Genomic DNA, 20,644 nt, shown 5'->3' with positions numbered 1-20,644 from the left:
AAAAAAAAAAACATTTGACAAGAAAATAATTGTTTTATCTGTAAATTGAAAACTATTTTTAACTATTTAACAATTTTCATAAACATTTTGCGTAGGTGGATGTAACTAAACAATTATTGTATTTGTCGAAGTGAGGTGGTGGAAGCACCACTCATGCCACTGGAATGAAAGCAACCAAGACTAATGAGGCAGGCATAAGACAAAATTATGATAAATAATAATATTATCTTTTTTAAAAGTACACAGTTAAGGTAGTTGTTTTTGGACCTTATTCAGTACGTACAATAAGTTTCTTCTAACATTGATTGCATATGTATTGAATAGTTTCTTTTCCTTTAAAATGAAAATGTATTGCATATTCATTACAACCAAGAAAATGAAAATGTTATTTTCCTTTAAAATGAAATGTAACTTGATTGCATATGTATTGAATAGTTTATTTTATGATATATGATTATATTTTAATAATGATATTTTATAAAATTTTATGATTAAACTTATTATTTTTTAATAAATTCAACAAAGGTTCACTCACATTAATATTTTTAAAAAATGTTTTTTAAACCTTTTTCAATTCATAAAAATAATTTGAATAATAAAAAGAAATAAATGGAAGTTAATAGTTAAATTATAATAATAAAAACTAAATAGGGAATAATATTTTTGATGTTGTATCTCCTATACATACGTAAAAGTATGTGGGGTTTATTATAAGAGAAAAAAAAAATATGAACCTCAAATATTTTTATATGTATAAAAGATAAAATTATTTTCATGAAAAATATTAATTCCAAATAAATAAGTATGCGTCAGATGTCCTGTTAAAAAATGGTTATTTAAAATTATATATTATTGGAAATATTTAAAATTATTATTTTTAACTATATACTCCTAAAGTTACCTACTTAAAAAATGGTTAGAGGAATGACAAGCCACATGATTCATATAAAACCCAATAAATAATGCACAGAATTTACGGAGAATAATAACAATAGCGATGCTTTTTTTATTTTTGTGTACGTTGGCATCAGATTCTGTGAGAACAATGTGAAAATTTTCCAATTCTAATATGCAATGGCAGTTGCGAAGGGGAAACCGTAAGCAGAGAGTGTTAAAGTGCAAGGTCTTCTCCACACCAAAAGGCACTCTTCAAATACAAAGCCTTACACTCAGACAGAAAAACGGTTTTTCAGATCTACAGCCAAAGATCCATTCCCTGTTTGTTTCCCGGGAAAATGAAACAGTTCATAGAAAACTTGCCGTCAATGGATCTGATGCGCTCCGAGAAGATGACCTTCGTTCAACTCATTATCCCAGCCGAGTCCGCTCAACGAGCCATCTCCTATTTGGGCGAACTCGGTCTCCTTCAATTCCGAGACGTAACTTCCCTCTCAGATCCGAGCTTCCTTCCTTCACATTATGTCATCTTTTTTTATTTTTTGCCGCCTTTTGTTCTTCGTTTTCGATTCCTTATTCCTTGAATGCGGAAGAATGTTTGTTGAATGATATTAGTTTTGGAGTTCGTGGTAATGTTCGAGTTGAGTGTGAAAAGTGTTTGCGTTTCACTCAAGAAATGATTAAAATGCAGCATTGTTGAATTCGTTTGTTGAATTTATGAATCTGGTGGCAGTGTGCGGATTTATTCATAACTGTGGTTCTCTTGTTGTTTGTTGCATGTTTGATTCGGATGTTTGGTGCTTCTGTAATTTTTAATTTTATATATATCTCAACAGCTTCTCCCGCTGTTTATGCAAAACGTGATCCAACATAAGTGTACTTTTTGTATGTGAAACTTCTTTACATGTTGAATCCAATTATGGTTTGAGTGCTGGTTGAGAGGTGCACGATTTGGTTGCATTATGGGTTGCTTAAGTTTAATGTTGTGTGTAAAATGTAGATAACTAATCTATGTTTTATAATTAGTTTCTCATGTTACTGGTATTTCCTATCCTTTTTTAAGGTGGTGGGTTATATACCTTGTGTCATTGGTTCAGAGATGAAGGCTTCAGTTTGGGTTCCAGTCTTCCAACTAAGATAGCCTATCTTTGTTTACTGTCTTGCATTTTGCTTTGTTGCATATGCTTTCTCCTAGGTTCAGAAGGCTAATTTTAGAAACTTGATTAGTCGGTTTCCTTTTAAGTTAGATTGTGTGGAAATGCTTATGTTGCTACTGTTGGTAACGGTAAATTCCATTGGTAATTAAGGACAAAATGATGATAGTTCACTATGCCTACAGCAGTCACGTGTTAGAGTGCTATATTGGTTGAAAATTAGTATTCGTTATTATTATAATTATTTATCGAAAGAGAAACTTGGCACAACTGTTGATGTTGTCGCCATGTGACTTGAATGTCATAGATTCGGTTCATGTAATCTGCCTCTTGCAAATGCAATGTAAAGCTCCCTACAACAAACCCAAAATATACTGACCTAACTGCATTTATTTCATCGACTTCTTTTTTGATAGCATGAGTCTCACTTATTTCTAATTCTAGTAAAGGAGGCACGTGTTGCAGTAATACCGAAGATTTAATCCTTTTTTATATTAGAGGACTCTCCTTATTATTGGCTTCTTTATGTGTGACCATATGAGTAAAAATTGGTGGAGAACCATACATATAAGATGGGAGAATGGCTGTATATCTGGAGATTTGTAGCTCTTTTCAGTCTAGAGTCCTGGGTGTATCTGGATCTGAATATTTCAGCTTATATTGGATGTGCAAAAACTTTGATGTTAATTTTCTGATTCTGGTCTATTCTCTCATACATTTTCACTGGGAGAGAAGACTAAAAGTGGGGATGTTATTTAAATTTTCAATGATATCCTTTTGCAATATCATATACAATGCTGTCTCCCGCTATCAATGGTATTTTGGGTGGCAACTTGCAGGTCTGTCAGGAAATATTAAAATTTTGTTTCTAACTTTTTCCATTGCTGCCATAGGGAGCTTCAAGAAGTACTTTTTGCCCTTCTAAAATTTCTGGTTTGGATGTTGGTGGTGTAAAATTGTTCTATGATCTTTGATCACCACATTTCTTATGGACCTTATTTTCTCATCTGTAGTTAAATGCCGAAAAAAGCCCCTTCCAGAGAACGTTTGTTAACCAGGTAATCTACACTGCACTAATTATTTGAAATCAAGTTGCTTTTTGAACGTCCTCAATTTTGTCACTTTTTTGGAATGGTAACTCATTAGTTTAGTTGTTTTATGATAAGGCCTTGTCTGTAGGTGGGATTTGAGGTTTTTCTATGGGCCGGTTGTTATGACATTATGTTCTCGATTTACCAGTTAAAAAAATAAAATGAAAAGTTATAATCAATTACTAGTGGATCAGATTATAGCTATCCAAATCCTCCTGATTTGATACTAAAGCATGGAAGAAATCAGTTCAAACTTAGTGAAAGAGCTTGTTTTTATGTCGTTCCTCTGTTTTTCTAGAATTAATGCTAACTGAATTTAGTGTATAAAATATTGACATATTAACTTCTCTGTAGTTTATTTTTGAACTGGATGTATTGTTATCTATCTTCAGAAGTCATGATTGTGATAATATTTTATATTTTTTTAATTATCAATATTAATTGCATTTTGCTTTATACAGGTAAAGCGATGTGCAGAAATGTCAAGAAAGCTACGGTTCTTCAAGGATCAAATCAATAAAGCCAGTTTAATGTCTTCGCTTTCTGTCTTGCAACCAGATATTTACTTGGAGGATTTAGAGGTCCTTCTCTATTTTCTTTTCATACCCATCTGATATGATCACTGTCCTGGGGCTTGCATTCAAGATAGTTGTCAGGCTGCTAGCAATAATATGATGTTGTAACTATAGTTGGTTGTCTGCAGTTTTACCAGTTTATGTGGGAATTTTCTCTCTTGGATCTGACATTATAAATTCTGTTGAATTTCTCTTAAACCAGACACAACTTGCTGAGCATGAACATGAGCTAATTGAAATGAATTCTAACAGTGAGAAACTTCAGCAATCATATAATGAACTCTTGGAGTTCAAGATTGTATTGCAAAAGGTATTTTCCCTGGCTATTTGTGGTGAGCATATTCTCTTGTCACTTTTAAAGTACTCGCGGATTCCATATGCTCATATTAGCAAATAATGGTCTTTCTGGTCATAATTGGCGTTAGTTATTGTAGTTTTTTGTTCAACCTGTTGTTCTACAGTAGTTCTGATTTTAATGTACTCTGTCAAATAATAATGATATTTTATTTATAATTATAAATGCAATCCTGTTTTTTAATATAAAATACTTGCTATATACTTTCTTTCACATACATAGATATACTTTTGTGGGTATATTTCAGGCATGTGGTTTTCTTGTTTCAAGTCCTGGCCATGCTGTTTCAGAAGAGAGAGAACTGGAGGAGAATGTATACTCAAATGGAGACTACGTCGAGACACCATTTTTGTTTGAACAGGTTCCTCGTAACATCCCCTATCACCATTGATATTTTTCTTCTGTGAAAAGCGTAAATTCTGCTACTAGTTTTTTTTCAATTTTCTTTTATCTTGTAAGTGTGCTATAATAAATTGCTTACTCTACAGGAAACAAGGCCTGGACCATCAAATCAATCTGGTTTAAGATTTATCAGTGGGATAATTTGTAAATCCAAAGTTCTTAGGTTTGAAAGGATGTTGTTTCGTGCTACAAGAGGAAATATGCTTTTCAATCAGGCACCGGCTGATGAACAAATCATGGATCCTATTTCAACCGAGATGGTTTTCTTCTTTCTTATCAATTTAAAAAAGATTGATAATTTGGCTCTAGTTTTTTTAATCTGTATTTAACTGTTATTAATTCAACCAATACTATGCCCAGTCAGTTTATTTTCCCATCAATTTATACTCTGTCATCCTGTGACTCAGACTCCTGAACTCTACTTTTCAGGTTGAGAAAACAGTGTTCGTTGTGTTTTTCTCTGGGGAGCAAGCAAGAACAAAGATTCTGAAAATTTGTGAGGCATTTGGTGCAAATTGTTACCCTGTTCCTGAAGATATAAGTAAACAGAGGCAAATAACTAGGGAGGTAAGTATGGTCAGCTTAAGAAGATGCTATATTTTTTCCTCTTCAATTATGTATACACTTGTAGTATAGCATAGGGCCGAGTAAGTTCTAATCTCTACATAAAATTGAGCTTTTTGCAGCTGCAGTTTCTGTGGGGGGGGGGGGGGGGGATTGTTGTCTCTAAGTTCCATATTAGGGAACTACAATATTTTAATATCCAAGTTTATCATAGTATTCAGAGAACTTGTTTTTCAATCCAAGAGGATTTCTTTACATGCTTTTTAAGATTTCAGTATGCAATACCATAATATATATATTGGGGGGATCTATCAAGGGAAGAAAAAACTAAAAAGTAGTGTTCATTAAATTGAATCCAACTTTGCCTTGTCCTCTAGGTTCTTGATGTTGCTTTATATCACTACATATCATCATTGGTGACTGTAAAAAATGGGAAGTTGGAAACTGTATGATTTATAGTTGAAAAGTATATTTTATGGTTACAGGTTTCATCACGTCTTGATGACTTAGAGGCAACTTTGGATGCTGGGATCAGGCATCGGAATAAGGCTCTAGCTTCTTTAGGAGGTCATTTAGCAAAATGGATGGACATGGTAAGAGTTAGCTTCTGAATGTTTTCTTGTCTGATATTTTCTTGTTCCTTGTACTGTAGCTGCAAAGCAGTCCTAGTATCTGATCATTGTTTGCAAGTGATAGGTATTTGTAATAAACCAATAGATCTCATCCTTATCATATTGTTCTAGGTAAGAAGAGAGAAGGCTGTGTATGATACACTGAACATGTTAAATTTTGATGTCACCAAAAAATGTCTTGTTGGAGAGGGCTGGTGTCCTATGTTTGCAAAAGTACAGGTAATTTTTTTAGTTTCCTCAAATTTGTTTGATCCTCAATAACTCCCTTTACCTTTTAGTTTTTGAGGAGTTGAAAACATCTTTATATTTTTCTAGTAAAGAGATTGCATCAACTGATTTTCCAGATTCAGGAGGCATTGCAACGTGCAACTTTTGACAGCAATTCTCAAGTTGGCATAATCTTTCATTCAATGGATGCACTGGAATCACCACCAACATATTTTAGGACCAACTATTTCACAAGTCCATATCAGGAAATTGTTGATGCATATGGGTGAGCCTAATATTTACTGTGTTTATTAGCGGCAACCCAAATACGTTAATGTATTGAAATAAATCACTTTTCATGCTGTTAGAAATACATGGCAACGTTCTATGCCTATATCAATAGACAAATAAATGTCTGATTAATATACATAGCATTGCAGAAAGTTAGTTAGGACGCCACCCTAATTTTGCAGTGTTGCTATGAAAACTGAAAAGACTCCTAACGAGCCCTTTTACTTGGCACTGGCAGTGTTGCAAGATATCAAGAAGCAAATCCTGCAGTTTACACAACTATTATATTCCCATTTCTTTTTGCGGTGATGTTTGGGGACTGGGGTCATGGAATTTGCCTGTTGCTGGGAGCGTTGGTTCTTATTGCACGTGAAAGCAAGCTCAGCACTCGGGTAATTTCATTCTAACTGACATAAATAAAGTAGCAAAGGAAGGATTATACCAAAAAATCATAATGGGCGTGTGACATCTGTTATGGTTAATTTTCTCTGAGAAAAAGGTTATTTGAGATATATCAAATTCGAACATCCTTCTTTTGCTGATGTTTAATACAATCACCATAATGATGTTCAAAGTCTGAGCATCCAGTGTTTTCCATGATTTAGCTGTTAAACACCTCAGTAATTTGGTGGCAATTTTTTGGTAACTATTATGATTTTCTGTCCTTAAATTTCTTTAAATTGAAATGTGTCCTGATAAAAAATCTATTGTACTACATACAAGTGCAAACAGAGACACAACATATCCTTTACTTTTGTTCTGCTCTTGGCATTGGAATAAAGTATCTGACTTTTCTATTTGATTTCTGCCAGCGACTTGGAAGCTTTATGGAGATGCTATTTGGTGGGCGCTATGTGCTTCTTTTGATGTCACTATTTTCAATCTATTGTGGGTTAATCTACAACGAATTCTTCTCTGTTCCTTTTCACATATTTGGTGCTTCTGCTTATAAATGCCGAGATAGTTCATGCAGGTGTCTTCTATTTGTCTCTTTGGAGCTTATAGCTTTTGTGCTAGTTGGATGTTTTTTGTTCGATTACCTAGATACACAATACATTACTTGTTTTTGTTTTAAGTGGCCCTCTTTATTTATTTATTTATCTGTTTTTTGAGTTGACATGTACTTTGATTATTTCTGACTATTGTTGAGAACTCTTATATTTATAAAATAAAGGGGTTAATTATCCACTAAAATAGGCCATCTGGGCGATAGATTATTATCCACTCAGGTGGTTGGGATGGATGGGTTTTGGGTAGAGGTCATAGGTTCAACCATTCAAGTCGTGGTAATGATTCAAGATTCGTTAGATTTGATTTGATTCACATTTCACTTAAAAATTATTTCCTTCAAATATTCGTCATCAAGAATAATCAGATTGGCATCCCTTGCACAGTTGCGCTCTTCTGTTTTGCTCTGTGTTTATGTTCCTTTCCTCCTTCAAAATTGTGCTAATTTTGGCTTTTTATATTGTCAGAGCATGTATAAATTGGAAAATTGTTTTTTAGCCAGGTTTTAACTTAGTGGTGTGTATTTTTCATCATTCTCCACTCCTTATCAGGGATGCACATACTGTTGGCTTAGTAAAATACCGAGAACCATACCCATTTGGTGTGGATCCCAGCTGGCGTGGAAGTCGTTCAGAATTGCCTTTTCTGAACTCTCTCAAGATGAAGATGTCCATTCTGCTTGGTGTGGTGCATATGAACTTGGGAATTATATTAAGTTATTTCAATGCTCGTTTCTTTGGCAACTCACTGGATATAAGGTGTCTCATTTTTCTAAATTCCAACTGCAGCTATTATTTTACTACCCTTTGAGTAGAATGTTTTAACTTACTCTTCATGGTCCTTTTAGGTACCAGTTTGTGCCACAGATAATTTTCCTTAACAGTCTATTTGGGTATCTTTCCCTTCTCATTGTTCTCAAGTGGTGTACTGGCTCCCAGGCGGACCTTTATCATGTAATGATTTACATGTTTTTAAGCCCATTTGACAATCTTGGTGAGAATCAGTTGTTCTGGGGCCAAAGGCCACTTCAAGTATGACTCTGGTTCTTCCCCTCATCGCTGCTTAATAAATTCTTTTTCTATTTTCTGATTTTCATCGTTCTGAATCACTGTTCATGATATGTAGGTTTTGCTATTGCTGTTGGCTGTAATTGCAGTTCCATGGATGCTCCTTCCAAAACCTTTTATACTAAAGAAGCTTCATAATGAGGTGCCACTTTTGCCTCCCTTGTGTATGATTTTATTGCTTGAAAGTTGATAATTTTATTCACCAAACCTCTTGATTACATTGTAAATATGTCTTGCTGGTTTGAGTTTCCCCCTTTATGGCTGGATTCAATAGGAAATGCAAGACTTATAATTGCTAATAACCGCTAAAATCAAATTAGTGTTCAATTATTTTAGTAGTTATTTTTAGAAGTAGGTGTGATAAGTTTTTTTAGGATGTATAGTAGTTATTTTTAGAAGTAGGCGTGATCAGTTTTTTAACTGCTAATAACTTCCATTAGGAACTGCAGTTGGCGTTCTGTATATAGGAGTAGTTTATGGTATAGTTTGGGTGTGTGAGTATTTTTGTTTTAGTTTGGCTGAGGCTGGGACAAGGGGATCTATTCCTTTGCAGGGAGCATTTACTCTTAATTTTTTTGTAATTTCTCTGTTGTTGATTAAACAAAATTCTCCCATACTCTAGATAGAGTCTTTCCTATCAATTGGTGCTTTCCTTGAGAGATTTCAAAGGGAGAGATCTGTTTTTGTTGATTTATGTTTATAAGAATGGCTGCAGAAAGAGTAAATGCATTGAATGTAAGGATTGCTGTAGTGGAACTGTGGAAGTATTAATCAAATCGCAAGAAGCTATTTTGCAGAATCATGATGCGACAATGAAAAGTCATTCCTTGCTGTTAGAAGAACATTCAACCAAACTCTCCTCACTCATCACTAGTATTGGAGATATCACGAAGTCCCTAGAGGCTTTGCACATCAAAACTTTGAGAGGGTTTTCACAAACAACATTCTGGGGGTCCATCTTTTGCGATGGGGTAAATAATATAGTGGACAGGATCGAATTATATAAAACTGCATAATTCCCATAATGAGGATTATAGAATGATAGCCAAGAAGGTTAAATAACCAGTATTTTCTGGAGTTGATCCAGTAAGACGGGTGGCAAGCGCTGAAGCATATTTTGATGAACATGGAACACCACCGGAACTTTGAGTTCAATTTGCTCAAATCTGTATGGAGGGAACGACATGGTACTAGTTTAAAGTAGTTAAAGAATCCGATCCACAAATGGGATGGGAGAAATTTAAGTGTCTTTTTGATTGTTATGGAGAAAATCATTTGGGGGAATTCTTTTTCACAACTTAAGGTTTTGAGACAGAAAGGATCAGTTGATGATTATGTGGAAGAATTTGAAATGTTAGCCGCACACGTTTAACCAATGCCAGAAAAGCAATACCAAGGGCTGTTTTTACCCATTTCTATTGTTAGAAGAACATTCAACCAAACTCTCCTCAATCATCACCAGTGTTGGAGATATCGCGAAGCCCCTAGAGGCTTTGCACACCGAACTTCAAGAGGGTTTTTGCAAACAACATTTTGGCTGTCCATCCTTTGCGAAGTATGGGGTAAATGATAAATATAGTGGAACAAGACCGGATTATATAGATCCGCATAATTCCCATAATGAGAATTATGGAAGGACAGCTAAGAAGGTTGAATTACCAATATTTTCTAGAGTTGATTGAGTGCGATGGGTGGCACGCGCTGAAGTATATTTTGATGTACAAGGAACACCATCGGAACTTCGGGCTCAATTTGCTCAAATTTGTATGGAGGGAATGACATGGTACTGGTTTAAAGTAATCAAAGAATCTAATTCAAAAATGGGATGAGAGAAATTTACGCGCGCCCTTTTTGATCGTTATGGAGATGATCACTTGGGGAATCCTTTTTCTCAACTTAAGGTTTTGACACAAAAACAGTCAATTGATGATTATGTGGAAGAATTTGAAATATTAGCCACACAAGTTTCACCAATGCTAGAAGAGCAATACCAAGGGTTGTTTTTACGCATTTTTGCTATTAGAAGAACATTCAACCAAACTCTCCTCACTCATCCCTAGTGTCGGAGATATCACGAAGTCCCTAGAGGCTTTGCAAACAACATTCTGGGGGTCTATCATTTGTGAAGTATGGGGTAAATGATAAATATAGTGAAATAGGGCCGGATTATACAAAACTGCATAATTCCCATAATGAGGATTATAGACTGACAGCCAAGAAGGGTGAATTACCAGTATTTTTTGGAGTTGATCTAGTGGGATAGGTGGCACTCGCTGAAGCATTTTTTGATGTACAAGGAATACCACCAGAACTTTGGGTTCAATTTGCTCAAATTTGTATGGAGGGAACGATATGGTACTGTTTTAAAGTAGTCAAAGGATCCGCTCCACAAATGGGATGACAGAAATTTAAGCGCACCCTTTTTTATCGTTATGGAGAAAATCATTTGGGGAATCATTTTTCACAACTTAAGCTTTTTGACACAGAAGATCAGTTGATTATTATGTGGAAGAATTTGAAATATTAGCCGCTCAATTTCCACCAATGCTAGAAGAGCAATACTAAGGGCTGTTCTTAGGGAGGTTCTTGCTATGGATGTTACTATGTTAGTGAGAAATATAAGACCATTTTTGCGGCTAAGTTGGCAGAACGAAAGTTAGGCACTACTAGAACACAAAAGCATGCAAATGGTTGGCGCAAGCAAAGTGGATATCAAAGAGATGTTGTGAATATAAGGTTATACACGACAGGGGGAAGAAATTTTGAATCAGGATCCCAATTTGATCCCAACAAGTCAGCGTCGCAACAGTCTGGATGTACTGATAAACCTACGAAGTCTGAGGATAAGTCCACAAGAGGGCCGCACCGTGGAGTTCGCAATTTATCCTACCAAGATTGATGGATCGTAGAGCCAAAGGACTATGTTTCATGTGTGGACAAACCTACACACCAATGGCTTGCCAAGCAATTAGGATTGTTAATTTGGGAAGAAGAGGAGCAAACAGGTTTGCTAGAAGCACCTCATTGCAGTGGATGAATCAAACGTATAAGAGGACGTGGGAAGAAGCTACATAGGAAAAAAGCAAATAACATCAAGAACCAATTTCTAGAATTCTGCCTTGAGGACAATGCCGATTTTAGGGAGGGTGGAATTGATAGGAATGCAAGACTTGTAACTTCTAATAACCGCTAAAATCAAATTAGTGTTCAGTTACTATAGTAGTTATTTTTAGAAGTGGGTGTCATCAATTTTTTAACTGCTAATAGTTGTCATCAGGAACTGCAGTTTGTGTTCTGTATATAGGAGTAGTTTATGGTATAGTCTGGGTGTGTGAGTATTTCTGTATTGGTTCGGCTGAGGCTGTTTTGTACGGAGCATTTGATTGTAATTTTTTTGTAATTTCTCTGTTATTGATTAAATAAAATTCTCCCAGACTCTAGATAAGGAGTCATTCCTATCAGGATTTCTGCTTAAGGTTTTCGAACTTCAATTCTCCTTCAGATCCATTTTAAGATCATTTTTCTCTGGAATAAAATATGCTAGTTTAAATTGCAACTTTTATTGGCTATGCAGACATTTTTTCCAGCTATAGTTGCCTTTGTTGTATATTTTTGTTGACAGCTAGTTATTAACAAAGCAATGCCCAAGGAGTTTGTGAAGATTACTAATCTTTATCCTCATGATATTATAGAGATTTCAAGGACGCACTTATGGTGTGCTTAATACCGCTGAGGTGGATCTTGAGGTGGAACCAGATTCTGCCAGGCATCATCATGAGGAATTCAATTTCAGTGAGGTCTTTGTTCACCAAATGATTCACTCCATTGAGTTTGTTCTAGGTTCAGTTTCAAATACAGCATCCTATCTTCGACTTTGGGCATTAAGGTTGGTCATCTGTGATTTTCCCTCATTGCCATGAATTCCTATTTTACAAATTCCTGACCCTTGATTGATTTTTGTTACCACTTTCCAGCTTGGCTCACTCAGAACTTTCTACTGTTTTTTACGAGAAAGTCTTGCTACTTGCTTGGGGGTGAGTTTAATTTATAACCTTTCATATGCCATACTCTTTTTTTTTCAAGCTCTATTGAGATGTTTATGTTTCCTTTATCAGTTGTGCATAGCATACCTTATTTTTTATGCATTTTCTAACAGTGAAAGTAAGCTTTATAGATTATTATCCCTAGTTTAAGATCATAGCAAGGAATGGCATTGTTGTTGATGATAGTAAGAAACTTTTTTATTTTCCTTTGTAAAATATAGGTATAAGTCACAAAGATATTTTTATGGTGTAGTGTAGTTTTCAAACAGTTATGTGTTTATGGTTTATTTTATGGGAAATTTTTTTGTCATTTTAGATGAAACGACATCGTTTTAGTGTATATTTTGTATTTTTTACATTTTCTCTCCTCCGTAAAATTAGGAAGAGAGAGAAAACGGAGTAGAGAGAAGGTAAAAAATAACTAATTATGCATCAAAACGAAGTCGTTTCATCTAAAATGACATAAAGTTATAAAATGACGAATGTTTTTCCATTATTTTATTGGTATTATTGTCGTTAACTCGGCTGACAAAATTATTTTAATCAATACTGGTGCAGCCTTTAATGTGTTTTGCACGACCCACTTGCTAGTTTAGGTTACTGTGGCTTCTGACCGGACCCTGATTAGGAGTTGTGAAGATACAACCATGCAACTAATCTCCACTCGTAATAAATATAAATATTTTGTATGTGTATGGAGTTAAATTGCAGAAATTTTTGCATGAAAAAACCCTGTCATTTCTGCATCATATTTTAGGCTGTGACTTATCAATCTATCATGTTTGCATTCCTTTGTGGAATTTATCTTTTTCAATATCATTTTTTTAATCTTTGATCATTGATGTCATCGCTGTGTACGATTATAACAGGTATGACAATCTTGTCATTCGGTTAGTGGGGCTAGCTGTTTTTGCCTTTGCAACTGCCTTTATACTTCTTATGATGGAGACTCTCAGCGCTTTTCTTCACGCCCTGCGACTTCACTGGGTAGAATTTCAAAATAAATTCTACCATGGTGATGGCTACAAGTTCAGACCTTTTTCCTTTGCCTCCTTAACAGAGGATGAAAATTAATCCATTCTTGTTTGTCTTTGGTTTATTGGCAAATATAGACAAAGGATATATACATAAGTAGAAGGAGCACAAAATGAGAATTTGTGGAAACCAATATATGGTGGCTAGACGTTGAGTTTGCTCGATGTTGTGCTGCTTGATATTTGACCTAGCAACAGAATTCTGGCTCGGTTTCCCGTGGCTATGCTGGTGTGACAGATTTCGATCAACAATCATGGATGGCATCTGTAACAGAACATTTACTTTCTAATTTTCTATCTTAGAGTAAGCAAAACGAGAAGATATTAGGGAAGGGAATGGTTAGACTAATTTTTGTAAAGAGAAGTCGTGTAGCTATTGGTTTTTGGTTGCTTGGGGATACACATATACACACAATGTAGCGCGGGTTTTCCTGGGAAGTAGGCATTTACTCTGAAATATTCTTGTAACGATTGATCACAAGTTATAATCCCATTATTTTTTTAATTTTTGTGAGGTTTATCAGAAAATACAAAAGTCACACCATGCAATCTGTTTGAGTTTGGGTAATGATAAGCTATTAAGCTGGCAGTACCTTGGGAAAACAATTTGAACAATCTATGTGCGCGTCGTCTCTAGAAATACGGTCATGTTGGTCTTTGAATGAAGGAAATCGCATTTATGGTTGTTGAATGTGTAGTTTGTTGGTGAAATCAGTTTGAGTTTCTTGATGAGGGGATTAATTTGAGAGAAAAATATTTATCCTTTTAAAATAAAATTATTTTAATTAAAAATATTATTTTTATTTAATATTTAAATTAAAATAAATCTCTCACTTTCTTCCACTATAGTTTCAATTTCTCTCACTATAAAATATTATAATTTTGATTAAAATGATATAATTTTATATTTTTTAAAGAACAAACATTAATCCCTTAATTTAATTATACATATTTAAGGACCTCACGGTTTCAACTTTCAATCATTCACCGGTTAATACGATATATATATATATATATATATATATATATATATATATATATATATAGTTTGATTTTCTCATGTTGAATGAGAATTCAATTTTCATGTTATAGAGATAAAAAGCATGTGAGACCCATGTGTTAGAAAAAAGTATATTTAGGATCCATGTCAGCACGAAAATCGAAAGGTGTGTAGAAAAATTTGAATTCTTATGTTGAATGAGAATTATAAAACCCTATATATATATATATATATATATATATATATATATTAAGGATTAATTTGACTATTTATTCATTACATCTTATCACGCAGACATAAAATTATATACATATTGGATTTTATAATTTATCAAGTTGAATTCTAACGCAATAAAATTTGCTTCTATCTTACTTAAACATACTTACATAATAATTTTTAATAATCAGATTGTAATAAAGAAATGAATAATTACTCTTAATAGTAAATAATTTTAAATATAAATATCTCTCTTATAGTCTATAAGATTATAAATTTGTTTAAATTAATTTATTTTACACTAAAAAAATTAAATATTTTGATTAAATAAAAAATATATTTCATAAATAATAAATTAAAATCTTTATGTTACGAGTTGAATTATAAAAGTTGACCCTCCCCTAATAAAAAGACCAACATTAAAACGAACAGAGAAGAAGGTACGAAGAAAGAGTCTAACGGGCCCCTTTCTGGGCTAGGGATCATGGGCCCATTAAGAAAAAAGGGAATAACTAACTAACAACCAAAGTCACATTTGACATTTATCCTAAAAAAAAAGAAGTTTATTACAAAAAAAAAAAAAAAAAAAAAGAAGTCACATTTGAGATTCGTAACGAATAAGATGCCTCGTCTTTGTAAATCGGTAAATCCGTAACCAATAACATAATAAAACGACGGTGGTTGTTCCCGCTCGCCATTTTTCAAATTAAGATCCATTTGCAGAAACAGTCACTGTAACCGACGCCAAATCCAATCCATTTCACAGTGACGGAGAATAGAAGACTTTGAACTAGAAGAGAAGAGAGATCATGGATTCCGCTTCCAACCTCTCTCTCTTTGACATCGCAGGCGAAGACGATTCTCTGCTGTTCGACGTTCCCGCATCCACCAACGTTTTCCCCTGCTCTCCCCTCCAATCCTTCAGATCGCTCCCTCCTCAAACCGGTTAGGGTTTTATTTTTTCGTTTTCTTTTATTTTTGAATTTCTGTTTGATTTGTAATGAACACTTAATTAAATAGTGATTTCATTTACGCTACCTACAGATGGAAGTGTAGGTGGTGCTGTGGATTCTGAAAATCCGAGTTCCTCGTCCAAAGACGGTGCGAACAAAGAGAACTTGAATCGGAGCAAACAGGAACCGCTGAAGCTTAGCCTGGAGCCTCAGCAGATGAAGAGGAAGAAGAAAGGGGGTGGCTACAATTTGCGCAAGAGCTTAGCATGGGATCGAGCTTTCTTTACTGAACAAGGCATTCTCTCCTTCTTTTCCTCCTTCGTTATCCATAATTAATTCGTTAATTAGTTATTTAATTGATTAATTAATGCTGAACCCTACTTTTCAGGTGTTTTGAACCCTACGGAACTTTCTATGATTAGTGGCACTGCCACTCCTAGTAGGACTAAAGCAGAGTTGGATGTTATCCATGAGGAAGATCCCGATGGCACTTCGTTAGCGTTGCAGGAAATTGAAGAAAATTTGTTTAAGCAATCATCAGGTGGTGTTCCCATTAAAGACAGAAAGATTGGTGCTAGAGTTGGCTTATCTCCAAAGCCTGGTGCATTAGCCAAAGATACTCTAGCTATCCATGCTTCCTTGGTTAGTTTATATGTTAGAGTGTATGAAAAATATCTCAGTAATAAGTTTAGAGTATCTTATATGATCTATTAAGAATAGTTTTTTTATTTCTTTATATTTTCATGATTTATTTCCTTATTTAATTAGGATTTAAATTTTAGAGTGGTGCTTTGTAACTTGTATCACATCATAACACATCAAATTATCACCAATTTCATATTGTTTCAGTCTTTATTTTCTCTTTGCTTCCTTCCCTGCCTAAATACTTATAATTTCAATGCTATGCTCTTTATCCTTGCCATAGTTAAACTGTGAGTGAAAGTTCATCATAGTTAAACTCTTTTTTTTTTTTTTGAATACATAGTTAAACTCTTTCTGATTTCTCTCATATATTACTTTGTACACATGCTTGTTAGGCAAAGCGGAAGGTGCTTGCAGTCAATGATGTGGTTGGAAACAGAGCTAAACGCAGTGCTTGTCCTCGGCCGGTAGCTTCTTCCTCATATCCTTGCCATTGCTTGTTTAGAATAAATATTTAGTGGGGTGTCTTATATTGTGGCTGTATGATAGTATTGAGTTGTCTCTGTTTCTATATATGGTAATCATGGAATTGTTTGCCTTAACTCCTTTGAAATCTAAAAAAACTTGACACGGTAAAAGCACCAAGTAAAGAATCAAAAGTCACTAGGATACCAGGTCCGAAAACCAATGTTTCTGTGAGTACATCAACTGCTAGGAGTGCAACGTTGAGCACAGGTTCCTCAAAGAAAAATCAGAATGCTCATCCTGGTAAGTTCTGCAATTTGCATTTGTTTCTTCTTTTTTATCCAAGAAATTTTGACAACCCTGAATATGAGAGATATATTCAAGCACCATTATGGTGTTATTGTATAATATAATGTGAAACTGGATCTCCTAACAAATTTAATTTTGATTGAGGTTTGTAATCTCAATGAACTTCACAAATACAGATTTCTTGTGTTACCAAACATCAAATTCTAACCTAAGATGAGATGAACTTACTGATGTTTTGTTAATTTTGTGTCTCTTCTACAGCCACTAGTGTTCAGAAGTATGGAGTAAAAGGCTTGTCAAAAAATCCTAGAACTGTGCCACGTAACCCAAAATTTGATTTGGCAGATAAATGTCTAGTTACTAAAAATCTTACCAAGCAGACTGGAAAGTATTTGGTGAGAACTTAATCTTCTACCTGCTGTAGTTTTCAAACTATCATCATTTGCTCCATCTTGTTTAATTGCTTTTATTTAACGACTAAGCACATGATCCTTCTCTTATAACGTTTTTGACCTGCACAGGATAACTCAGTTTCAGAAACACATCCACCGTCCAGAATGTATCAACCAGGAACTGGAGCAAAAAGGGTGTCAGAGGCTTGTCTCCCACAAGGTCTTTCTGACGCTGGTGAGAAAAAGCAACAGACACAGTTTCAAACAACAAAATCATCAGGCCTAAGGATGCCATCTCCCTCATTGGGATTCTTTTCTCAGGTATGATTGTTCTATTTGGTTCCTTATTTCACATTCAGGTGCATGCATCAGTAACATAATGTTCATATCATCTGTATGATCTCATGTTCGTGCCTGAAACTGTTCTGCAGGCAAAAGCTTCCAATTCACATAGCCAATTACAGAAAAGCTCTACTTCTTGCAAACCTACAGAGAGTAACATTCCTAAATTGAGGAGGTTGGAAACAAGTTCGGTTAATGAGGCAAGACTCCCGCATGTACCTCAGAAAAGGTCTGAAATTGTGGAAGGAGCAGCAGAGAATTGCACTATGAAATTAAGCGTTTCAGATGTTAAGTCAGAAAAAAGCATGCAAGGCGATAATAAGCACATAGCTGGTGTAGAACTGGAATGTGATTCTTCGGGTTTTGAAAAAATAAGTAAGCAAGAAATGGTAGATAATAATCAGATGGCTAGCATAGAAGTGGAATGTGATTCTTTTGGTTTTGAAAAAATAAGTAATCAAGAAAAGGTTGAAAACATTCTCGAGCATGTCAAAGTAAAGACTAAGGAAGAAGGAGAGCTAAATAAAAGTAAGAATGTTTCTAACATGGAGGACATGGTATTCCCTAGACATGAAAAGAAGCTTCTTTCAAAGAGTCATACCCATGAGCAGTTGGAGAAAGAGGCTAACCACTCTTTGGATGACAAATTATATGATGTTTTGTCAAATGGGAATCAGTCTGTATTTCCGGAATCAATGTCTGTGCACAATTCCAGGGGACAAGATCAAGATGAGCAAATCAAGCTGCTCGCTTGTGATGGTCTGACTTGTAATGAGAGTTTGGTGCTGCAGGAAAAGCATGGCACTTCTTTGAAGGATAGTACACATTCTGGAGAGTTCAAGGAATACAATAGTGTCAAGACTTCGTTTGTAAATTCTAGTCTTAGCGATTTTAGTGAAACTGCTTTGGGAGGATCTATACAAGAAATTCCATGTAAGAATACTGAACATGTAAATGATGGAGCTGGTGATTTTGGTAAATGTGGAGGAGATGCACAAGTGCATTTGTTGAATGGGAATCTCTCGGTCAATTGCAATGACACCGCCCAAAGTAATTTAGAGGCAGTTAATCAGCAGTTACAGGGGGAACAACACAAGACTCCAAATCCTATTAGTGTAGGAGAAACTAGTTCAAAAAAAGAAAATGAATCTCATGTAAATAGTTGTCCGCTAGTTCATGTGACAACCTTAACTTCCGAAGGTTCTTCTGATAAGTCTATTCTAGAAATCAACCGTGCTTCTGAAAGGGAACCAAAAAAGGCTGAAATTGAAGACTGCCAGCTTCCGGTAGATGGTCAATCAGGTTTAATTTGGAGAAAACCAGTGGATGAAGGATATGACCAGGTTATTGACTCAAAAGCAATGCATGCTAAAAGTCAAGCATTTGAATTGGATAGGATTTGTGAAGATTGCATAACTGTTTCTGCAACTGCTTGCTTCACTAAGGTAAACAATGTTTCTCCTGAAAGCAGACCTTTTAATGAGAATAATATAGAAAATCTCCACTTTACATCCCAACCATGTCCAATGGAGAAAGCTGATTGTGGTTTCAGGGGAAAAGATATGTTGATTAATAACCGCTGTAACATTTCTGAATCGCAGCTTAATGATGGTGCTTCCTCTAGGGATACTTCAATGCACTGTGATGCTCAGCGCGATGTCCCTGGAAACTTTGAGCAACAAGCTAGTATGTTTACATATTCTGACTCTAATGAAATGCTTTGTGAAGATGAGAGTTTAGTACCGAATCATGACCACTTGCTTGATCAGAGTGAGTTTTCTGAAGCGTCGGCAGATTTTATTTCAAACATCAAAGATTTCATTGGAATTGGAGCTGAAAATTCCTCTGGCCATATACAGCACACACTGCTGGCACAATCAGTCCGATTTGATCACACTAACAAAGGGATTGAGGAATCACACGTAGAAGATGCACAAGCGCAGTCCTTTAATGAGAATCCAGTTGTACATAACTGCAACAATGAAAACTGCCTCTCTGTTACCAATGATCAATTTTCATTGGTAGTAGGTGATAATAATATAAATGAAGATTTTCATCTTTCTGAGTTTCAAAGGCCTAGTGCTGTTGTCGGCATACATTCCCAGCATGTTAATAATATACTGCACTTGGATGGTGACTGGCTGCCCACAAATATTGCTTGTTCTGAAGAAAGCAAGAAAAAAATATTATTTGAGGGTGCATTAGACGGATGCAATATCTGTTCAGGTGAGCACAATGCTTCCAATCATCATATTCATGCTATGCCTGAAAACAAAGATGGAAATCTTGATGTGGATGAAAGGGCAGAGCTTTTGCAGATGGATGATGCAATAGAAGGTTCTTCTGACATATTGCAATTAGTTGAAGTTCAACTCAATGATAATGTTATTTCTGCTGAAATTGATTCTTCTATAAAAGAGAGTGAAGATCCCTTTACAGAGGTAGTTGCTTGGAAACCTGACGAGCATTGTTCTGTAAGCGAAAACTCAAAATTACATGCTTCAGATAAGCTAACATTGCCTGCGAGAATCTCACGGGAGGGCAGTGAAGTTAGTTCATTGAATAGTAAAAGTTCTTCATATGAAGCTGAAACTAACATATTTGAGAAAGATGAGTTTTCTTATACCGACATGCAGCATCATACAAAAGGCGGCATTTATTTTGCAGAAGACAGCAGTAAAATAATTCATCTGTGAGTATCTCTGTGATAAAATTTGGTCATCTATGCTTTGGCAACCCTTCCATTTTTACATCTAAGATTCAGTTTTGATGCTTGGCAAATTGAGTGATATAATCTCAATTTTTTGAATGGTAGCAATGAATCTGCGACCAAAAGCGAGCAGGCAAATCCTAAATTGAAGCCTCCACCAAATGTTGCTCCGTTTTCTGATGAATGGTTAGCTGCAATTGAAGCCGCTGGAGAGGTGACTCAGATTTCATGCTACTTAGTGTTCTTTTTCCGTTTTCAATTCTTAACCACCAAATTTTCGTTTTAGGTTAAGCCT

At 35.1% G+C, this 20,644-nt stretch overlaps 1 protein-coding gene across 2 annotated transcripts; it reads left to right on the top strand.

Annotated features, from left to right (window-relative positions):
* The first annotated feature begins 1,137 nt into the window (after window positions 1–1,137).
* On the top strand, window positions 1,138–13,759 carry LOC133306814 (V-type proton ATPase subunit a1-like). Of its 2 annotated transcripts, none has more exons than XM_061507197.1 (18): window positions 1,138–1,379; window positions 3,065–3,109; window positions 3,604–3,723; window positions 3,920–4,027; window positions 4,320–4,417; window positions 4,554–4,734; window positions 4,904–5,041; window positions 5,524–5,631; window positions 5,782–5,889; window positions 6,015–6,163; window positions 6,407–6,560; window positions 6,981–7,141; window positions 7,728–7,934; window positions 8,024–8,207; window positions 8,302–8,385; window positions 11,936–12,129; window positions 12,218–12,277; window positions 13,156–13,759. In XM_061507197.1, exons 1-18 carry the CDS (start codon window positions 1,236–1,238, stop codon window positions 13,358–13,360), a joined length of 2,448 nt encoding a protein of 815 aa, XP_061363181.1. In that variant the 5' UTR covers window positions 1,138–1,235; the 3' UTR covers window positions 13,361–13,759. The 2 variants fall into 2 exon arrangements, with proteins under 2 accessions (XP_061363181.1, XP_061363180.1); XM_061507196.1 differs by having other exon boundaries at window positions 4,320–4,433; window positions 4,561–4,734.
* The last annotated feature ends 6,885 nt before the right edge of the window (window positions 13,760–20,644 follow it).

The sequence above is a fragment of the Gastrolobium bilobum genome, unplaced genomic scaffold, assembly GCF_033153095.1.
Source record: "Gastrolobium bilobum isolate Gb01-03AN ecotype WA unplaced genomic scaffold, APGP_CSIRO_Gbil_v1 utg15399, whole genome shotgun sequence".
NCBI classification, from domain to species: Eukaryota; Viridiplantae; Streptophyta; class Magnoliopsida; order Fabales; family Fabaceae; genus Gastrolobium; species Gastrolobium bilobum.
Note: the sequence above shows the minus strand (reverse complement) of the source record. Positions and strands in the feature narration are given on the sequence as shown.

What these genes read in the sequence shown, in the direction of transcription:
- LOC133306814 (XM_061507196.1), top strand. Translation starts at nt 1,236, where the DNA reads ATGAAACAGTTCATAGAAAACTTGCCGTCAATGGATCTGATGCGCTCC. An exon ending in AGAGAACGTTTGTTAACCAG is followed by an intron (nt 3,110 to 3,603) that starts GTAATCTACACT and finishes TGCTTTATACAG; the next exon opens with GTAAAGCGATGTGCAGAAAT. An exon ending in AAAGCAAGCTCAGCACTCGG is followed by an intron (nt 6,561 to 6,980) that starts GTAATTTCATTC and finishes GATTTCTGCCAG; the next exon opens with CGACTTGGAAGCTTTATGGA.